Source organism: Esox lucius, chromosome 10, assembly GCF_011004845.1.
Source record: "Esox lucius isolate fEsoLuc1 chromosome 10, fEsoLuc1.pri, whole genome shotgun sequence".
NCBI lineage: Eukaryota > Metazoa > Chordata > Actinopteri > Esociformes > Esocidae > Esox > Esox lucius.
The window spans coordinates 16,143,954-16,165,132 of record NC_047578.1 but is presented as its reverse complement, the minus strand read 5'-3'; the positions used below and the strand labels follow the sequence as shown (position 1 = coordinate 16,165,132).

Sequence of the window (21,179 nt, the reverse complement as noted above, 5' to 3'; positions counted from 1 at the left end):
CGGTCTTAGGCCCAGCAGGCCTGTCGTTGTTTATAGCCCCAGCCAGGCGGTGTTTAGTGGGTTCTGGGCCCGACCCATTAAAATGGGTCCTGGTTGGAAGGAAGTGTTGAGTGTATATGCTGTGTCTCTGCATGCTGTTTGGTGAGAGCTTAGGGTTTTGGAGCAACAGGCCTTCTATGATGTCTGCTGCTCCTCTAATTACAGTTCCACTGTATGACAAGGCCAGACATGCAGAGGCTTGACGTGTGTCTCTGTGTGTGTGTGTGTGTCTCTGTGTGTGTGTGTGTGTCTCTGTGTGGTGAACACAAGTATGTGCTTGTGTTTGGGATTATGGTGTCCATTCAGAAAGAACTAGGCCATCTTGTGTTAAGGCCTTAGTGCTGTCACTGTCAGCTGGGCAAGGTACGTGCCGGACCTGTGCCGAAAACACCATAGATTCCGTTCAACTCGCATTTCACAAAGTCATGCTTTATTTCAGTTGTCAAATATTACCTCCTGCGTTGCAGTAAGGTTGTATCAAGGTTAACGTTTGCTTTAACAAAAAAAGTTTTTAGTGTCCTAAAACATTCTGAAATGGCGTAGGAGTTCAGTACCCAGTCAATGTGGAATGGGGCTGGGTTTGGTAACTTGAGGTAGAGCTGCAGACATCACCAAACCCGTCTCTTCCTCTCAGACAGCCCGACTCCATGCGCCGCAGTCTCTGGGCCCATTTAACATTCCCCTCAGCTTGTGAGCACATGGGTTTGAGTCGTGAGAAGAGAGTGGTAGGGGTGAATGGAGCAGGGCCGGGCGGCTTGTTTTCCTAACATCCCTGCTGTCACAGTTTATTCCTGGAGTCCATAATTACTAAGGAGGGCCTCTCCTCCTCATCTGCGCCACACGGCAACATACTTTACCACGCCAAGACGCATCCGGCCACGTTACAAACAGTTACCAAGTCTGTGTCCACGTGGTCACCCTTTGAAGTACGATAGTGGAACAAGGAATTAGAAACACCTGGTTGAGTTTGTGCCGGACATCCCTCGTTGGTAAGCCTGATGAAGTCCGTGTCAACAAGAAGCTTCGGATGGCTTGTAACCCACTGGAAAGCACTCGCAAAGGAGCAAATGTGCAATGATGGCAGAGAAATCAACAGCTATCAAAATATTTTACACACTGGCTTCAGAAGTACAAACAGGAGCTGTCAGATGGTGTGGTGGGTTTTCAAAAGATCTATGTTGCTCGTGACCCATCTTCGACGTGCTGATGATATGGAAAGGATGTGCAGTTTAACACGGAGAAGAAATTCTAGTGTTTGAACAGCAATATAGGATAGAAAAATTTAAAATGAAACAGTCTGCTTGGAAAAGAATGGATTTCTCCACTACAGATATTCAATATCATTCAATATCTGTAGTTACATTTATTTCAGTGTTGAAGCAGAATCATTGATAAATCCCTTTATCAGTGTTCTTCCACATTGAGCACAGTTCTGTCTAAAGAATTTTCTTTTTCTTTTTTATCTGTCTTGCAATTAATTATTGACATCCTGACACCTGAAACCATCATCAAGGCCGGCCACCGCCATCAAAATGTTTGTCCCAGCAACCTAGTCCAGGACTGTGTGACCTCAGTCACAAGTCTGTCACGGAGACACAGTCTGCGGCCCCCTGATCAAGCCCTGCTTCTGTGTCTGTCTCTAGTGGAACCCAGCCAAGCGACAGACTCTGCTCTGGCCCGACTCCGGCTGTAGGCCCTCCCTCCTCCCTCCCTCTCTCAATCTCTCTGTGAACTAACAGGATTAGCCCTAATACAGTGGTTCAATTGGCGCATGAGGGCATCTCTCTGTCTCTCTGTGTTTACATCTGCACATCGTGTAAAAGTGGGCCGGTTCTTCCTAGAAAGGCTCAGTTGCAGTTTGAACTGCATTTGGGTGTCCTGCGAGCTCTTTCACTGCGCTCCCATCGCTTTCAATGCTCCGTCAGTCCGCCTTGAGAACAGCGCTGGATCAGACATTACTTAGCGGGTTCCGTGTTTAGGGGGGAGGGGGATTGGAACTGTTAATCTGCTTTATTTTCCGTCACCATGGCGATGGCATGTTCAGTTCTGATTTGCCTTTAGTCCTGGTTCCTCTGATCTCCAGACAATGTTTTGTGTTGATAAAATATGAACAGACTAACGCATGATTGTAGCAGGGCATCCAGGCCAGAGAAGGTGGTGGTTTCGGGCGGTGGGGTAGAGGGGGCCAAATCTGCTGAAGAGGAAAAGCAAGGAACAATTAAGCCGAGTTCAGAGCATGTTCCGAGGAGAGTCCGATATAGGTCATCGTGCTGTAAAACAATGAGCCAGCTTGCGGTCGCTGTGCCGCACCCCCAGCTAAATCAACCTCCCCCACCCCACCGCCACCCCTGAGACACTCATCCAATGTGAGCAGGCAGTGGAGGGTTTGATCGACTGCAGAACATCAGCAAAGACGTCAGTCACAAAATATTAGCTGATTGGCCTCATGAATGAAGGCTTCAGATCTGAGCATGAACGATGAACGTTTAGGTGTAGTCCTGTAATACCTTCTACAACCATCCCCCATACCTTTATGTGGTCCTTTGCTGATCAGAGGGCTGTCATTAAGTCCCCTAATATTAGCTGAAGAACTGGCGTTCAACTATAGAGGGAAATGAGGAGGAGGAGAAACGTTGAGCTCACATGACCAGTGTAGACAATCTGAATAGTTTTGATTTGTAGACTAATTGTTAACTGGAAGCACTTCAGTTTATCAGACAGAAGTTTGGCTCTGGTCCCCATGGAAGTTCTGAATCTCCAGTAAAACCACCACTACGTACTGGATAGTATTTTCATGACCGGCGGTTCAGGGGACCCTTTGCGACACAAATCAGTAGTATGCCACCAGTGCGTTTCTGTGCGTGCGCGGATCGACCTACTGCCTCTGTTACCGCTTGTCTTAGCTCTTTGGTTTCCTGTGTGTCGGTCAGCGGGGTGGCCGTGGAAGAAGGACCTGTGTCATCCGCGGCCTGTTCTGCCTGGTGGTGTAGGTGGTTCAGCTGTTGCAGCAGAGCTGCGGGGCCAGGCCGGTTGTTGTCTCAGGTGTAGCTCCAGCCCGGGCCTGTCCCAGCCCGCAGCCAGGATGACGGTTACTCAACAACACCCAGGGACGTAGAGCCTCTCGCGGGGAGGTGATGCTGCCCCGTGTGGTTGGATCCAGCCTCACTGGCTGTTGCACAATGTGAATAAGGGAGTTTCTCAGAGTGATATAATCTTTCTGTGTCTAAAGTACTGAATGTGCTCTCTGCACAGTGTCACTTAACATGTGCAGCTTATTAGCTAAGTATCTCGTGTTGTTATGGTGACGTGATTTACGTACAGTAAGTTGAAGCTCCTATTATACTTGCCAACCACAGAATGAGATGGATCTCTGAGGTTGGGTAAATGCAGTTAAAGCAGTTTTACTGTGGTTGAATTAAGCCCTCTTCAGCATTAGATATGTCTCTGTCTTTCTAACTAACTCTTTCTCTTTCAACAGTGTCTATGCATGTCTCTGTCTGCTTTTTCGCTCTCTCAAATATCTCTGTCTCCGTGTGTCCCTCTCTTTCTGTGTTCTCGCTAGCAAATTTATTCGTTCTTTGACAGTGGATGAAATCATAAAGCTTTGTCATAATTAGGCTGAAATTACTCCTCCAAAATCATCCTCAACCTTCCCTACCGCAGCTTAGTTACTCATAGCTCACTCCGTCTTTTGACTGATGGCGCGACCACAAGTTAATAAGCTGCAATCCCATCTCCTGTTGGTGTACTCCTTACCAGATCATGTGTAGGGGAGGGGAGTGAACAAGGCTGGTGTGTGTCAACCCAGACCACTGTGATTGGACAGGCTGAGACACCACCTGATCTAGTGTGAGACTCCCCAGGGCCTGGCTGTGGTGAGGGGGAGAGGTGAGGTCAGCGGGAGACATGGGATGTGGATAAAGGGGAGATTGGGGGCGCCCATTGGCAGGGGGTACAGCGCTAATCCTTCTCTCCAGACCTGTTTGTTGTCACCCAGAGCCTGAGGAGATTAGAGAGGAGGTTGGGGTTAGGAGGTCTGGCTCTGCTCACTGACAGCCAGGCCGAGGGTGTATCTGGTGTCCAGGCACCCACTGTCACCCCGTACACTGAGCTTATCAGCAGGCCCTCCTCCTCCTGCCCATCTGGATGTCTGTCTAGTTTGGTCTCATTGGAAATGTCTTCTGGAGTTCAGTGAACTCTTCAACCAAGTATTAACATTACTGAAACCATAACTATCTATGTATGACCAATACAAAAAACCTAACTAACCTAACATTACTGAATCTTCACCTGTCTGGGTTTAACCATTACTGGAACATTTACATGGAAAAATATAGGTTACGTTGAACATTTGATGAGAAGAGCAAAAAGTACCTTTTAATATTCACTAGGTCATGTATGAGTGGTTTTCATCCACAACAAGTCTGTTTGGTGGAAACCACACTGGCAGGTTACTGGCAGATTGTTATGATGCACTTGATGTACCTGAGGCTGTCTATGACGAGTACAGCTCTGAGCCATCAAGGGTTTTTAAGTGTTCTCTATTACTTCACCTGGATCACTGGAAATGAAGGATCCACTCAAGACACACCAAAGTTATCTCATATTGTGTGAACCAAATCCAATAGGATGCAAATCTTTCTTTTATTTTGCCTTCAGCATTTTGGCAGGGCACTTTAATACTAAGGAGGGTTTTTGCTGAACGTGCTGGATTGACATCCATACATGTGTACCAGAGGCAGGGGCTTGGACCAGTGGACCACCCTTGACTGCTGCACAACTTTGGGCCACAAAACACATCTTTACTCCCAGAGCTTGGTTATATTATTCTAAAGAAACTGGAGCTCTCTGTCTGCTGTTTGGTCTCTTTTTTCCCCCTATTAATCTATCTATTACTGTCGGTCACGTCCTACAGTGGCGAGCTCTGTTGTAGCAACATGCTTGGACAGATAGCGGGCTCCTGCTGTTGTGGTTCGAATAACATCTTTCCCCAATCCAAATGACCTCTTACTGTCAAATGGACTTGGAGTTCCTAGGAGGTAAAATGTTTGACCTGCCTTTTTCTGGGAACAAAAAGGCACTTGACTCCAATTTTAGAAAGTTGCGGGCCAAGCATATTCCGTGAAGTGGCCTTTTGATGCACCCCCTCCCCAGAGAGGTTCGGAGGAGTTTTCTATTCCTGTCCCTCTCTTCAATCTTTATGTCTCCCTGTCCTCTCTTGTTTGTAAACAGACAAGTGGTTCTGACTCCCAGCGTGCCATCGCGATTGACACCACCCTGCTCATGTACGCTGCCGGAATCCGGCCCAAAATCACAGCTGTTTCTTGACACTGTTTCGACGTTCCGCTGCTGCTGTGAACACGTTTGTTCTCTCTGTATTAGTGCTTTAGAGTTGGAGTTGTGATCTAAGATCAGCACCCAGCATTAATCTACAAGGCTATGGCGGATCCTGTACTGCTTTGTGAATACGGTCCTGACCTCCCAGTGCAAAGCCCTGCTTTCTCAACCTGTGGGACATGTAGACCGAGGTAAGAACGCTGTTAACATTAACCAACAACATGTGTGCCGACTGTTCTCAGACAGGAGACCGTTTATCAGTGGCCGGATGATGAATGAATTACAGACAGTCGGAGTAATAACTGCATGTAAAGAAGAAGGCGGCTGTTGAAGCCTCACGTTTGGACAATGAGACAGCCGTGCAACTCGACATTTCGTCCAGCCGCGTGGACCTAGTGGGTTGAGGTTATGAGAGAGATCAGAATGCGACCCGTATGTTGAAGTAAGGGAGAACCAAAATGTTCTCTTTATTTCAAGAGACGTCTCCCGTGGTGGAATGTTGGACCATTCTCCCGCCTGTCTAACCCCGCCCCACCATCACCACCACCACCACCACCGCTAGGAATCTAGTGATTCCCCCCTCCTCAGTCCACCTCCTTAACCCGTCTCTCTCTCTCTCTCTCTCTCTCTCTCTCTCTCCGCCACATCCATTACACAAGTCAACCGCTACGACCTGTGTTCAAAATGTGATGCGTCTGAAAAAGACGTGCCGGGGGTAGGAGGGGAGGAAGGCTTAATCCTCCAGCGTAGCGTTGCCATTCCCGTACTCTGCCCGGCTCTCTGCTGCAGACCCCTAACTGGTCCCAGATGTCTGGTGGTAAAGGGGAAGTGGGGGGGGGGGGGGGGGGTGACGGCGGGGCTGCTGACTGAGCACTAAATAGCACAAGACTCAGCTAGAGAGAGAGAGCTAGCGCGTCTACTCCTCGCCCTTGCCTCTTCTCAGCCTCTTGAGGGGATTTGAATATTGTTAATTCTCCAGAGGGTTTTCGCGGTCTTCCCATGACTGTAGCCTCCGGCTCTGCTCGCAATTGAATTTCTTGGAGGGGGCAGTGGTTGTAAGGGGTCAGACTAATAGTTCTTACTTGAATTCCTGGACCCTTTTTTGTGTCAAGCTAGACAGGATATTTATGTGTGTTTATAGAGGAGGGGGTGCTGGAACTTAAAGGGGTTCCTCCCTGCGCTGTGACTGTAGCTGTCATCACCAACGTGTGTTCTTAGGGCCCTAAACATTCAGGCAAGAATGTAAAATATGTTTGCTTGTTTAAATAAAAAAAAAAGGTTCTGCCCTTTTGTAATTCCGGGTGATTCCCGTTTGCCGTGTTAGTGTTAGAGGAACCAATGTGTCTAGGTAGCCGTCTGTCATCTCCAACCTCCTTGAAGCTGAATGGACAGAAGGGTCCCTTTAATGGTCCCTCTTCAGGTGATTCTTCCTCGCTGGTGCCCGGGTCCAGGCTTGTGGATGGGGAAGTGTCACAGTCTTCTCAGCTAGGCCAGCCACAACAGCCAGTGATACAATGCGAAAGACAGACATGCTCTGTGGTGTGTGGTGGTGTCTATATAGTGTCAGTACCAGCAGTTCATCTCGGTGTGGTCAGGGGGTAGACACTTTATGGCAAGGATATCCTAGAGGCCTACAGTATACCTGGTGAACAGAGGACATCCTAGAGGCCTACAGTATACCTGGTGAACAGAGGACATCCTAGAGGCCTACAGTATACCTGGTGAACAGAGGACATCCTAGAGGCCTACAGTATACCTGGTGAACAGAGGACATCCTGGAGGCCTACAGTATACCTGGTGAACAGAGGACATCCTGGAGGCCTACAGTATACCTGGTGAACAGAGGACGTCCTAGAGGCCTACAGTATACCTGGTGAACAGAGGACATCCTAGAGGCCTACAGTATACCTGGTAAACAGAGGACATCCTAGAGGCCTACAGTATACCTGGTGAACAGAGGACATCCTGGAGGCCTACAGTATACCTGGTGAACAGAGGACATCCTGGAGGCCTACAGTATACCTGGTGAACAGAGGACGTCCTAGAGGCCTACAGTATACCTGGTGAACAGAGGACATCCTAGAGGCCTACAGTATACCTGGTAAACAGAGGACATCCTAGAGGCCTACAGTATACCTGGTGGTACTGGGAGTCCTGAACACCATTGTGTAATCGAGGTGTTCCATGCCACGCATGCTGTTGAGCAGAAACACCAACGCGTCTCCAGTCTCGCATCAGATAATTCACCCTACTTACGCAACCGTAGTCATAATATCTGAGAACATGTTTGGACTACACCAATTGTCGTGAACACAATTTGATTTCAATAATCACACTAGAAATGAGAAACTCTGGTTGTGCCGTAAGGGTGCCGGACCACTGCCCTGGAAGGCGTTTAGACTCACTACTGAGATTTACCAGGTGACTTGGTGCTCGTTGTTGAAGTGCTGGTGACCGTAGTCTTGTTAACCAGCCTTCCTACCTTCACGGCTCATTCCACTCCAGTAGCGAGGTGTCATCTTTTGACCTCAGGGCCTGTTAACACAAAAACAAATCTGGCATCTTAATAAAACATATATTGTAAAGATTGTGTGTGTTGGGTTGCAGCAGAGGTGTTTATTAGCTGTATGTACAGTTAATGTTTGGTGTTTATTAACATGTAAAGCTTTTTGACTATTCGCATAAGATCTTCTACATCGTCTTTGGAGCTGATCTGTTTGATCAAAATAACATTTCCATAAAAACTTTTATTTGTTAATTCAGCCTTTTCATGCAGTATTGACTAATCCATTGTATCCCATTAACATTAACTGCACTACATCACATAAGCACTCTTCTTCGATTACTACTGAAAAGTGTCTCAAAACAGAATGTTATTTTCTACTTGGTCTTACTATTGTGTTGGCCGTTGGCCAGTAAGTTCAGCTTGGCTGGCCACTGCATTCAGCAGGTCAGCCAATAAATTCAGCAGGTCATACATTAGATTTAGTAGCAATCGAACAACAACATTTGAGAACAGAACCGATGAGAAGTCCTAATGACTGATCATAAAAGTCCCTAGCTTCCTGCTTTTTATTGGACTAGAACTTTTCATTTCACAGCTCCTGTTAATGTATAGAGAAAAGGGAGACATTTTGTACACATCCCGCCTTATAGATTGGGGGAAAGATGAGCACTACCTATGAGACAGCCCGGGCTAACAGAACTGAAGTAGCCAGAGCTACAGAGTTATGTTTAGACATACCTGAAGTTAAACACTGAGAAACACCGAAGTCCATCAGGGCCACATTCCTGGAAAACTACCGAACCAGCCTGGTTGGTGGGGCAGGGGTAGAGGGAATACCTTGACCCTCTTACACATCGAGGAATGTAAGCACTTCACCTTTCACCCCTACCCTGACCTGCAGCGGACTGGAAGCGCTGGGTCCGAAGACTGGCCGGCATCAAATGTCTGGTCCAGGCTGTATTTTTTGTGTCTTCATTCACTGCACCCAGGTATGAAGTGTATAGTGAAGTGCATTGGGTTCGTTGCAGTGTTTCAGTTCAATGCTCAGCTATTCGTCCGTATTCCAACTATTCTGCTGCATTAATATAATTATTACATGTCCTCTTGTGTGGTGCATCGGTCAACATTGGGCTTAAGTTATTGACTCTGGAAGCAGTGTCTTTTTCTGAATTCCTTTTCCCTGGATGCTTTTGAAACCACATCATTATGCTCCATGATCATTCGCATTTTCTTTCATCCAGAAGGATTCGACAGCAGCTCTCGCATTACTGGACAAATTCTTTATTTCAATTATTTATCTTTTTTGATTGAATGACTGTTTTTCTGTTCTAGCCTACAGTCTGTACTAATCTGGAAGTGTCCGTGGGTGTGTGCATTTTAGACCGTTCAAAGTTTTTCTTGACCATCCAAAGCTTCTGTTAGTTTTGAAAGGGATTCAGTGAGTCTATTAGTTCTGATGTCTGGTAACGACTGTCAAGCCTTTGATCTGACTTTGGGATTATTTTTGTCAGGAGTTATGGCAGCCTGCATGACTGGCCACAATGGGCAGATGGCACACAGACTTATTCCATAAAAAGCAAACATTTTACTTTCCAGTCATCCGTTAGGTATATGTAAATTGTAAATATAAAATGGTTGTTTAGACCTCAGAAGGTGACGTGAGACAATCAAAATTTTTGCCCATTTACACTATAAAACAAAGTATCTCCGATGCAAATGTTGTTCATCTAAGTGAGACAGTTGTTCTGTAAAAGCACTCAAAGATCACTAGGTGGGACAGCCACACACTGAAAATGCCCCGGGACTTTACTGTCCTTGCTCCAAGGGGAAGCTGGTTCCACCACTGGGTTGCAAGGACAGCTGGAGCTCCTGTAAAAGGAAGATGACCGTAGGTGGCGGTACATAGAACCAATGCTAATTGGTTTATGTGGGAATTGCCTGGTACCTCACAATACGACCCATTCACCTCAGGAGATTTTGGGGTAAAACATGTGTCTCAACGCTCCACTTCGTAGGCCCCTGTTCAATGAGCACATTGTCAATGCCGTTGCTGGGCATGTTTGAAATAGTGCAGGTATTAAACTAAACCGCTTATTAACTTATCAAGATGAACTATTGTAGTGAGGCAACATGTGTGTATATAGGCAGCATTTGATTAAGAAGTCCACATCCATGTTTTATCTCACTTGGGTTTACTGGGTTGCGTCTTCCTGTGCATACTTTCCATTGAAACGTGCATTAATGCAAGCTGTGTATACTCAAACAGAGTATATAACCGAGAAAAGCCCTCCGTGTTATGTTTCCAAACTTTGATTTGGAATCATGCTCCAACTCTGCCGTGCTCCAATTTGATTACCCAAGGTAAAACAATCCTGTTTTTAACCAGTCACAGCATGACAGGCAGACTCAGGTCTGCTGTGTTCTGGTCCAAACTGGCCTCTTACCCGGCATGCAGTCCCGCCGGGTGTGGCTCCGTCTGGGATGGAAACTCCAGCCGGCTGGTCGGTGGGTCTGGATAGCAGAAGCCAGCCAATTAGCTTAGAATATGGTATTCAGATGAGACCTGCTTCTGTCGCTCCGATCCCAGTACATCTGCTGCCAGCTTGGATGGTTATTGGGAAAATAATTTCACTGATGTTCCCAATTCTCTGTTTTCAGGAATACTGGATCCAATTTGTTACTGGGGTGGGAATGTAGTTCCGTCAGAGCAAATGCTGTGTGATGTGGTTCTGGGATACAGGGCAGAGGTTGGGGAGGGCAGGGGGGGGGTTGCCTGCCCTGGGTTTTTCGGATGGGGTTTGACTTTGGGAAGAAGTTGGGAGAATGGAGTTTGTAGATCGGTGGATCTCAGTAATGAGACGGAGCAGTGTAGCCTCAATGTGTTTCCCATCAGCAGACTTGCACTTGTGGCATAACCCCCCCCCCCCCCCCCCATAATAAAACCCTGTCTGGCTTCAATCTAAATAATCATGCTCCCAGCTACCTCGACTCAGGACTAAGAATAACTGTTACACCATACTTTGATGAAATTCAGAAGCTTTCTTAAAAAGTGTTGAAAGCACCAATGAAACAGGAAGGGGTTTTTACAGGTATTTTCCAGTTCCACTAACAGATTGTGCAGGGCTGGATCTGACCGGGTGGGTTGGCTTCTATGTGACAGTCAACAGAAGGGCTGACTAGACTGGGTTCTGCAGGTTTTGGTTCTGTACCTTTGAGAGCTCTGGTCATAGCTGTGACTGTCTATAGTTGTAGCTGCTCTTAGATCGTACCGGTTGCTTCCATAACAGGGTTATTAAAACAGCGTAACGTGTCCCCTCGTTCCATTTCTTCATTAGCCCGGAGGAGATGCAGAACGTTGTTCCTTGGTCTGTCTGTGCATTATGGTTCAATACTTGGTGCATAAAAGAGTCCTAAAGTGGTGTTGCTGCAGACTACCTTTGAATCTACTTTTGTTAAATTACCAATTGGGATTGAAATGTATGTGTTTTCTCACGCAAAATATTTTATAATGTTAAGCGAAAATAAATTGACTTTTTAGCCATGATGCCAAACACCTTCTCGATGCCTGAAGAATTTTGAAAAGCAAAATGGTTGAATGTTCCACAATCCAGAAAGTCAAGAAGACTTGCAGAAAGTGTTTCTTAGATGTATTGACTTTTGAAAAAAAAGGTATATTAGTGTTTTATTCTCACACACACACTCAAACACACACACACACTCAAACACACACACACACACACACACACCCCACAGTTACCAGGCAGGTGTCTACCCCAGTAGAGACTATGACTCATGTAGTACGTTGCCATGGAATCGGATGTCCCCCCCAGGACCTGTAGTTCCTGTTCTTGCAGTATGGCGCTTCACTGTGTCACTGTCTTCAAACAGACATCCTTCCTGGTCTTCTGGTTCAGCACAAACTTCCAGTTGAGACATGTGCGAAGACAAAAGGTCACAGGATGAGTTAATGTGTTTGTTCACTGCACACACAGTTTGGGAAAACAAACTGAAATTCTACTATGCACACCTACATCTGCACTGTTCTTCAAGCAAATGTTTTTTCTGTAAAATGTTCTGCAGATATTGATATAGGTAGGGCCTCCCAGGTGGGGTAATCTAAGGCACTCTTTTGTTACACCTAGCCGGCCACTACAGTCTAGGTTCAGACAAAGCTGGCCGCTGCTAGCTGATGAGTGGATGGAGTAAATATGAACCTGACTCCACAATGGTTAAAACAGTGCAAAAGTGTCAGCCTCAAGTTCAGCACTGTTACGGTTTTGTTCAGGAGGGAAGCTGTTTCACAATAAACAAACCGGAGAGTTTTAACGAGCCATTTCCCAGTGTTGACAACTTGTGTGGGTTTTCTTTTTGGGGGTGGGGCATGGGGGGGGGCTGGTAACCAATATGTATGTTCTGTTGCTGACTCTGTTGCTCACTCCAGGATCTTGCAGTGTGTTTTTTGAGGGTGTCTTTTTGGCCATGGTTTGGTTTGGCAGGCAGGCTGTCCCAATAGCAGCTGTCTAAGCAGTGACTTTAGGGAGGGAGGGGCACTTCTGACAGGAACGCCACACACAGGCACACAGTCTGTTCTGCTCTGCCCTCTCAGCTTTTCAATAAGGACTCAGGGACTTAGTAGTTCCACTATTTCAATCTGTTGATGTCCCAGGTCAGGTGCGAAGTTCATGTTTCCATGTTATCGTCTTGCAATGTGCAGTAAGTGTGCTTAGGCGTTAGTCCCTGTTGTCACGCTCTTAAAACGTTGTGATGGTCTTGGAATTGTGGAAGGCGGATATTAGTCAGACAAATTACTGTGGTCACAATTACAACCATATAAATAGCTAAAAATATATACATGATATTTTAGTCATCTAGTAGGCTCTTGTCCAGAAAGACTTGAGTGCATATATTTTCATACCATACCAGTAACGCTAAGAAATTGAGCCCTTAAGCCAATCATTGCAACATTCGAGTCCAAAACTATTATTTTATTTATTTTAAAGAAATGTTGTCTTCTAAACGATCTGCATGTTTGCTGCTTTATAAATGGAATGATTTGCAGGGAGGGGGCTTGTTTGCTACAACACCCTGCTTGTTTCAGCCACAGCAGCAATAGACTTAATTGCATTTGTCTATTTTGCTGAAGAAACCGATTGAACTGCACAAATGTAAGGTTGTCCCATCTTCAGTCATTTTTTTCCACACACCAAAAAGCTTATTATTTATTTATTTTATTCTACGTGGGTTATTTAGTTTTACTGTCAGTCTGTTTGCATGAAGTGTTAGAGGTTAGACCAACGCTTGTTTGTGTATAGACATCAGAGTTGCATAATTGCCTTGCTGTGATTTTTAACCTGTAGGAATACTGAAGGGGATACATCTGCTCACTGTTTTGAAACCAGTATACTTCCATTCAAGTATCCAAGTTCCCTAAGGGCTAGGTTCTTAGGGGGTTCTATATTTTGTGTTTTAGAAAAGGTTCTAACCAGTAATATTCCTGCTGTTTTTCAGAGGAGGTTGACTACAGCAGTTATGGGACCCACTCTCTGACCCGGAAGAAGAAGGCTGTGGTGACGCTGCGGAATGATGTCAACAGGAAGCGCCCTCACATCCGCATCGGAATGCCGCAGGACTTCCGGCCCGTCTCCTCCATCATCGACGTCGACATCCTGCCAGAGTCCCACCGCCGCGTGCGCCTCTACCGGCACGGCTCCGACAAACCCCTGGGGTTCTACATTCGGGACGGTACCAGCGTACGGGTGACGCCCCACGGCCTGGAGAAGGTGCCCGGGATCTTCATCTCCCGCATGGTGCCGGGAGGTCTGGCCGAGAGCACGGGCCTCCTGGCCGTCAACGACGAGGTACTGGAGGTCAACGGCATCGAGGTAACGGGCAAGACGCTGGACCAGGTGACCGACATGATGATCGCCAACAGCCACAACCTGATTGTCACGGTGAAGCCGGTGAACCAGCGGAACAACGTGGTGCGGGCCAGCCGGATCTCGGGCAGCTCCGGTCAGTCGTCGGACAGCAGTGGCTCCAGCGGCTATCCCAGCCTGTCCACCGCCGCGGCGCCTAGCGCGCATGGCTACCCCGACGAGCTGGAGAGCGACGAAGAGTCGGACATTGTCATCGAGAGCAGCCTCAAGCGGCCGTCGCGGCGCTCCAACGCGTCGGTGGCGTCCGTGGCGTCGAACGCGTCCCGCTCCCACGCCCAAGCCCCTCCCCCGGCCCCAGTAGACTCCCCCGGCCCCCCTCCCCGACCACCGTCCGTGGTGTCCACTGTGTCGTTCCACTCTCAGCCCAGCCTTAACAGCCTGTCCAATCATGGCAGCCTCAGCTACAAGCTGCACAGGGACCTGAATCTCCAGCACTCCCAGTACCAGGTCCAGCCCCTTCAGCACCACCAACCCCAGCACCACAGCAGCCACCCTGCCCTGCGGGAGAGCAACGGCAGCCTGCACAAAATCCTCAGCACCATGAGGACGGACCCTCGACACAGCCTGGCCCTTCCACGGGGAGGGGTGGAGGAAGACGGCACAGTCATCACTCTATAGTACACGGCCAACACGCACGCACTCAAACACTGGACGTGAGCTGGAGCGTCGCCAGTCCGGTATATCCACCACGAGAGTGAACCATGTTCCTCGAACCTACTCATTTTGTAATTCTTTTTTTTTTAAGACAAATAATCCAGGAAACGAGGCAAATTGATTCTGTTCCGTGTTTTTAATGTTTTCTATATTGTGAATGAGCATTGTGGGGCATGTGATTATTTCAGGCGAGTCCACTGTATTTTATAGTCCTGATGTAATTTACATGAGATCCTTTTGTGACCACTTTTAACCTGAACCTTTGTATCCTTCTTGGGACCAACTTTTGTTTATTAAGGGTTTTTATGAACAATTCTGTTTCAGTGCAACGCCTGCCTGTGTTCACGGAGTCTTATTAACTGTGGATTTTCATCAATGATCTGTAACTACTACAATAAATTATTCTAAGCTTTAACCTTGATAAGTGTTGGATTACCACATAGTACCAAAACCATGACTTACCTTACCAACAGTCATTTATACCTAGTATGCTTTGAACTGCAATCAAGGAATATTTTCTAAACTGAACACTGTCTTTAAATCCTCTTCCCTGACGGTCGTCTGTTTGTGGACCCCGTATAATGGACTCTGGGAATTCAACATGGTGTCTGGAAAAAGCCAATAGCCGACGATCCCCCATCTCACTTCACTGCTAATGAACTCTTTTCTCTAGTGTTTACTCTAGATGCCTAAGCTTAGAACCATGTTAATTACAGAAGGCAGGGGATGTGATACCTGCTGCTTTTAGTTGGCCGGACTGCCGTGAGATGATTACACCTGAGTCGGCTTGACTTCACTCGTTCACTTTCCTACACTGTATTGGGCACAGAAATCCATGAATGGATCCAAGTGGTACTTTGGTTTACAAGCACAATCTATCCATCCATCTACGTTATGGTTAACATTCATAGAGTAAATGGATGTGGGACACCACACTTATTCAAATTGTAGTTCCAGGGTTTCAAACTGTCAAAGTTTGCAAAGTTAGTGTTTTGTCTGAAGACCAGATTTTCTTTAACCTCTGTGTTGAGAGGTCTTGTTGTTGTTTCAACTCTTTACGGTGTTCACATTAGGCCTCCCAGGTTTAACATGGGATTATCACCCTATTTTGGTTCACATATGTTGTTTTTGTTGGTCTTTCCTTTTCCTCTCCCAATTGCTGCTCTGGTTACTGTTCTTCTGACCATAGTGAGGTGATTTCCCCTGTCAGTTCAACCCTGTTAATAAGTAGTGCTATAACGTGTTGGTCACTGCCCCCTCCTGGAAGTACTATTTACGGTAGACTAAGAAAGAATGCAATATAACAAGATTTATTTCTGGATTGTTTTACTCTCTCTTTTTTATGTACATAAGGTTTTCATAATAGATTATGATAAGGTTGAACAAAATGCCATATGAACCAGCAATTCCACAAGTTGACCCTTTCAGAGTCTTGAAATGACAATCCATGGAGTAACCATGGTAAATAGTCTGATATTTAGGCAGTTCCATGAGGTATTATGTTATGAGGATGAGTTATCGGGAATATTTCTGCATATGTAAACTAGACAGTTTTTATTTGGGGAATATTATGTACATTCTCTTTAAATTCTCCTGACACATTGGAGAAAAGGTTTGTCAAATACTTAGTGCCTTTTTAATTCATTTTAGTCCAGATATCTACTGAGCACTCAAATGTAAATGATAATTGACTGGATAAGGGTGTAATCATAAATTGCTTAATCATTAGTTACTAGTTCTGCTCCTTCTACATACTAGCCTTAAACTGTATCACTTCAATTAATTTCCACACTTGAAATTCAAAACCTTGATGCCATTCATTTAAATTTTTTGGTGAATATTGTGTCCTTATATTGTTTTCTTACTGTTTAGTAATTTTTGGAAGATACATATTGAAATAAAAGTTTTAAATGCACTTGTCCTGTTGTTCGAGAACCTTTTCTATTGTAGAAAGCTGTTGCAGTTGACTTATATAGAAAATGTTATTTTTTTTGGTACAGAATCTTTTAGATTTTGAGTCGTCGGGGTTCATTGTTCAAATTTAGGGCAGCTCTAATATCTCTAATCTAAAATGTCGTGTTTTTTTTTTTTTTTTTTTACTTCGCTTTGCTTGAACATTCTAAGCCACCATACAGTTTGAACCATGTGATTGAATCAGCTGACATTCATAACACGGCAGTGGAACACAAAATCAAGGAAAGAAAATAAGAAACGGGGTAAAGATGGAGCCAAGGATGGAAAATAGAGTAGGTCTTCTCTCTCCGCTGGAGGAATCCAGCGCTGAGGTAAGTCGGGACAGTGGAATCGTGTCGCAGAGTGAGAGCAGTTTATCCATGTTGAGCGAAGCCCTAAGCAGTGGCACTGTGTCGCAAAGCCCCAGCTTCAGCGCAGCCGTTTCGCAAAGCGCTAGCTTCAACGTCGCACAGTCCGAAACGGAGCCGGACCACGACCAGGAGGATGAGATTATAAAACACACCGCACTCCGATACTCTGCCTACATCAGATCTACTGCTGTAGATGAGGTTAGATTTGATAAGCCTTTTCGAAGTAAATGTATCTTGTTGTTGGGAGGTGACCATAGTACAAATTACCCGAGGCAACTAAACTAAATACGCGTGACTAGCACATTGCCTCTGTCACTTGCCTGTGATTATAGCCACGCCCTTTACATTCCTCCACAGATCCTGTGTTTGGAGAAGAGTCTGGAGGAAATGCTTACTAGGGTGGATGAATTTGTTGGAATGCTTGATATGGTATGAAATATTAAGGGATGACAGCATAGTTGTGTGCTCGTTGGTGAAAATGTTTTAGAAACGATTACTTCTCTTCATCTTTTCCTAGATCCGCAATGATACATCACAAATTGTCAATGAGAACCTACCTCAAATCTATAGAAAATCAGAAGAGATGAGACACATATACAGAAAGATTGACAAGTTGGATGTAAGTGCGTTTTCTGTCATTTGTAATGACCAGAATGTTGTCTGTGTACTGAATATTGGTATATTGTCCATAAATAGGGTTGCTTTTGGGATAAGACATAGTAATTTAAAACACTGAGTTGTTTTTGTCTGTATTACAGAGTGACATTCCATCTGATCAAATTGGATAATTACTCTCCCTGTTTATTAGTACATGTCTGAGGTTAGGAATTATAGTGGAGTCCTTAAGTATTTGGACAGTGACACAAGTGGTGTTGTTTTGGCTCTACTCCAGTGCTTTAGTTTGGAAATGATAAAACAACAACAATGGGTTGACGTACAGACTGTTTTAATTTGGGGGTTAAAAGGATCAGGAATTCCAGGACTGTCTGTGAAATTAGGTGGAAGGGTTGTTACATTTTGGGCCTATATGGGTGCTATTGGAATTTGCTCACTTTATTGATGATTTAACTGCTGACTACAGCAATATGTTGACGAAATGCCTAAAAACTGATCGGACGGCACCTCGCCTTGAAGCAGGATAATGACCCAAAACATACTACTACATCAAACAAGGAGTTCAAGTGGAACGTTTGACTGTCAAAGTCATTCACCAAACCTGAATCTAATTAAGCATGTGTTTCACCTGCTGAAGATAAGACTGAAGGCAAGAATGACCCAAAACAAATAGGAAGTGAAGACTGCTTTAGTACAGGCCTTGCAGAGCATCACCAGGGAAGATACCAACTGTCTAGTGATGTCTATGGGTTGCTGTCATCGAATGCAAAGAGTTTCTCAAATAGTCTGCAACCACAAATATTACTTTATGTTAATTTGTTGAATGACTTTTGGTCACCTAAATATGGGGGGAGGTATTCATAAAAAGGTCTGTAATTTATGCACAGTTCACATTTTATGGATGTAAATACCCTCAAATTTAAGATGACAGTCTGAACCTTAACCTCTTCGTCCTTGTTTCCTTTCAAATCCAAAAGTGTCTCCAAGCAGCCACGTGTCAGCAAAAAACTGTCAGTTTGTGTACATGTTACAAGAACTGGAACACGCTGGCCTGTATCGAACCCTGTTTTCTGATGTTGTGTATATCCCAGGTGTTTGTGAAGATGGTTGGAGCCAACGTCAGTGCCATGGAGGAGCAGGTCACACTGGCAGAGGGGGAACAAGGAACCCTGCCCGGCGCCTTTAGAAAGATGTTCCGCACAATGAGTGTCCCAGGTTTTCTAAATGTGAGGAATCAATTAACCAATCAGTCAATGCACATTTAAGCTGGCATTTTCCCTTTGAAGTGTACATGGTTTATTCCTCCATCTAATGATGGTCTCCTGTGATAGTCAGTGGGTTTTTTTTACATTTCAATTGCATTTATGCTTTCCAGGTGTCCTGGCATATACATGTCATGAGTGGATATAAAACATGTACCATAAATGTTTATCTCTGCAGAAACCAGCCAGCCCCAGAAGACAACAGCACCAGGAGCTCCCCCCAGTGTTCAGAACAGACGATTATTTCGTCCCACACCTAGAACACTGAAAGTGTGTCTTGAATGGCAACTTCTTTACACAGTGTACAGCTATAAACTAGTGCCAATTGGGCTCTGTAAATCAGTAGTGCACTACATTGGAAATTGGATTGCCATTTAGGAGGCCTGCAGCTCTCAAACTGGCCCATTGTTTTCTAGACACAGATTGTACAGCATACCTAATGTATCTGTATCTTAGCATGTTGCTAAAAATAGTATAGCCATAGGTCATGGCACAACTTGCATGGTAACTAATTGCTGTATATCTATGTCGATATTCAGTAGATATACCGACCCATCCACCTAGAGTCTGAGGTACTCTATCACACACAGTGATTGATTTAACTCCTCTAAGCGACCTCAGTCTGCAAAGCTGTCCTGACTGGACCAAAGCTATTAAGATGGATATTGCTCTGGATCTGTCCTGACTATAGAGACAATCCCACTAGTTTCCTTGGGACTGAGGATCTTTTGAAACAATGATCTCAATAAGAAAAGTAGTGGTGGATCTCCCACTAATAAGTGACTGTGAAGATACTGAAGAAATCAGATGCTAGATAGACAACAAAATAGTGTTGTCTATCGAAGTACTTACATTTTTTAAGTCAGTGACTATTTCCTGTTAATTGATTTTGTGGTCACCTGTTGAATTCCTATTTCAAATTATATTTTTAACTACATGTGTAGTCTCACCTACAGTACTGGAAGTGTATTACATTCAAACGTGGCTAATTAATGATAACTGGCACTTATTCGTTCTGTTCGTGGGCATCTATATAGTGCTATTGTTCACTATATGTATGGCGCTTGGGATTCTTCACAAACATCACCAAGCAAAGGACATTTTGTCAAAGTTGTTTTCTTAGAATGTTTGGCAGTAATAATTAACATATCTAAAATACTTACTAATAAAGTGGTTTCTTTGTTATTGGTCTGAATTGTCAATTAACATTTGTCTGGAAACAGGTTAGCGTTACACAACCACAACATAAACAGGTAAACACTACTAGGCTTAGCAACTTAATCAAACAATAAATGACGTATAACTATATAAACCTATAGGACAACATTTTAATTAATTGATCATTCATGACAATATGTTCTTTAAACTACAGGATGGCATGGCACCAGTAGTGGGCGGTACTTTCATAGTACAGACAAATACACTCACCTAAAGGATTATTAGGAACACCATACTAATACTGTGTTTGACCCCCTTTCGCCTTCAGAACTGCCTTAATTCTACATGGCATTGATTCAACAAGGTGCTGAAAGCATTCTTTAGAAATGTTGGCCCATATTGATAGGATAGCATCTTGCAGTTGATGCAGATTTGTGGGATGCACATCTAGGGAACGAAGCTCCCGTTCCACCACATCCCAAAGATGCTCTATTGGGTTGAGATCTGGTGACTGTGGGGGCCATTTCAGTACAGTGAACTGTCATGTTCAAGAAACCAATTTGAAATGATTCGAGCTTTGTGACATGGGGCATTATCCTGCTGGAAGTAGACATCAGAGGATGGGTACATGGTGGTCATAAAGGGATGGACATGGTCAGAAACAATGCTCAGCTAGGCCGTGGCATTTAAAAGATGCCCAATTGGCACTAAGGGGCCTAAAGTGTGCCAAGAAAACATCCCCCACACCAATACACAACCACCACCAGCCTGCACAGTGGTAACAAGGCATGATGGATCCATGTTCTCATTCTGTTTATGCCAAATTCTGACTCTACCATCTGAATGTCTCAACAGAAATCGAGACTCATCAGACCAGGCAACATTCTTCCAGTTTTCAACTGTCCAATTTTGGTGAGCTCGTGCAAATTGTAGCCTCTTTTTCCTATTTGTAGTGGAGATGAGTGGTACCCGGTGGGGTCTTCTGCTGTTGTAGCCCATCCGCCTCAAGGTTGTGCGTGTTGTGGCTTCACAAATGCTTTGCTGCATACCTCGGTTGTAACGAGTGGTTATTTCAGTCAAAGTTGCTCTTCTATCAGCTTGAATCAGTCTGCCCATTCTCCTCTGACCTCTAGCATCAACAAGGCATTTTCGCCCACAGGACTGCCGCATACTGGATGTTTTTCCCTTTTCACACCATTCTTTGTAAACCCTAGAAATGGTTGTGCGTGAAAATCCCAGTAACTGAGCAGATTGTGAAATACTCAGACCGGCCCGTCTGGCACCAACAACTATGCCACGCTCAAAATTGCTTAAATCACCTTTCTTTCCCATTCTGACATTCAGTTTG

General features: G+C 45.1%; 2 protein-coding genes across 2 annotated transcripts in view; both read left to right on the top strand.

Annotated features, from left to right (window-relative positions):
* The window catches only part of pard6gb (par-6 family cell polarity regulator gamma b), a 31,966-nt gene extending 15,585 nt beyond the window's left edge, over nucleotides 1-16,381 (top strand). Inside the window, exon 3 of the mRNA XM_010873795.5 lies at nucleotides 13,391-16,381. Coding sequence (XP_010872097.2) covers nucleotides 13,391-14,436 — 1,046 coding nt within the window. The 3' untranslated portion in view covers nucleotides 14,437-16,381. The remainder of the gene's footprint in view (nucleotides 1-13,390) is intronic.
* Nucleotides 16,382-16,607: 226 nt separating this feature from the next.
* On the top strand, nucleotides 16,608-19,858 carry bloc1s4 (biogenesis of lysosomal organelles complex-1, subunit 4, cappuccino). The gene is made up of 5 exons (XM_010873796.4): nucleotides 16,608-16,994; nucleotides 17,154-17,225; nucleotides 17,314-17,415; nucleotides 18,503-18,637; nucleotides 18,852-19,858. Exons 1-5 carry the CDS (start codon nucleotides 16,695-16,697, stop codon nucleotides 18,939-18,941), a joined length of 699 nt encoding a protein of 232 aa, XP_010872098.1. The 5' UTR covers nucleotides 16,608-16,694; the 3' UTR covers nucleotides 18,942-19,858.
* The last annotated feature ends 1,321 nt before the right edge of the window (nucleotides 19,859-21,179 follow it).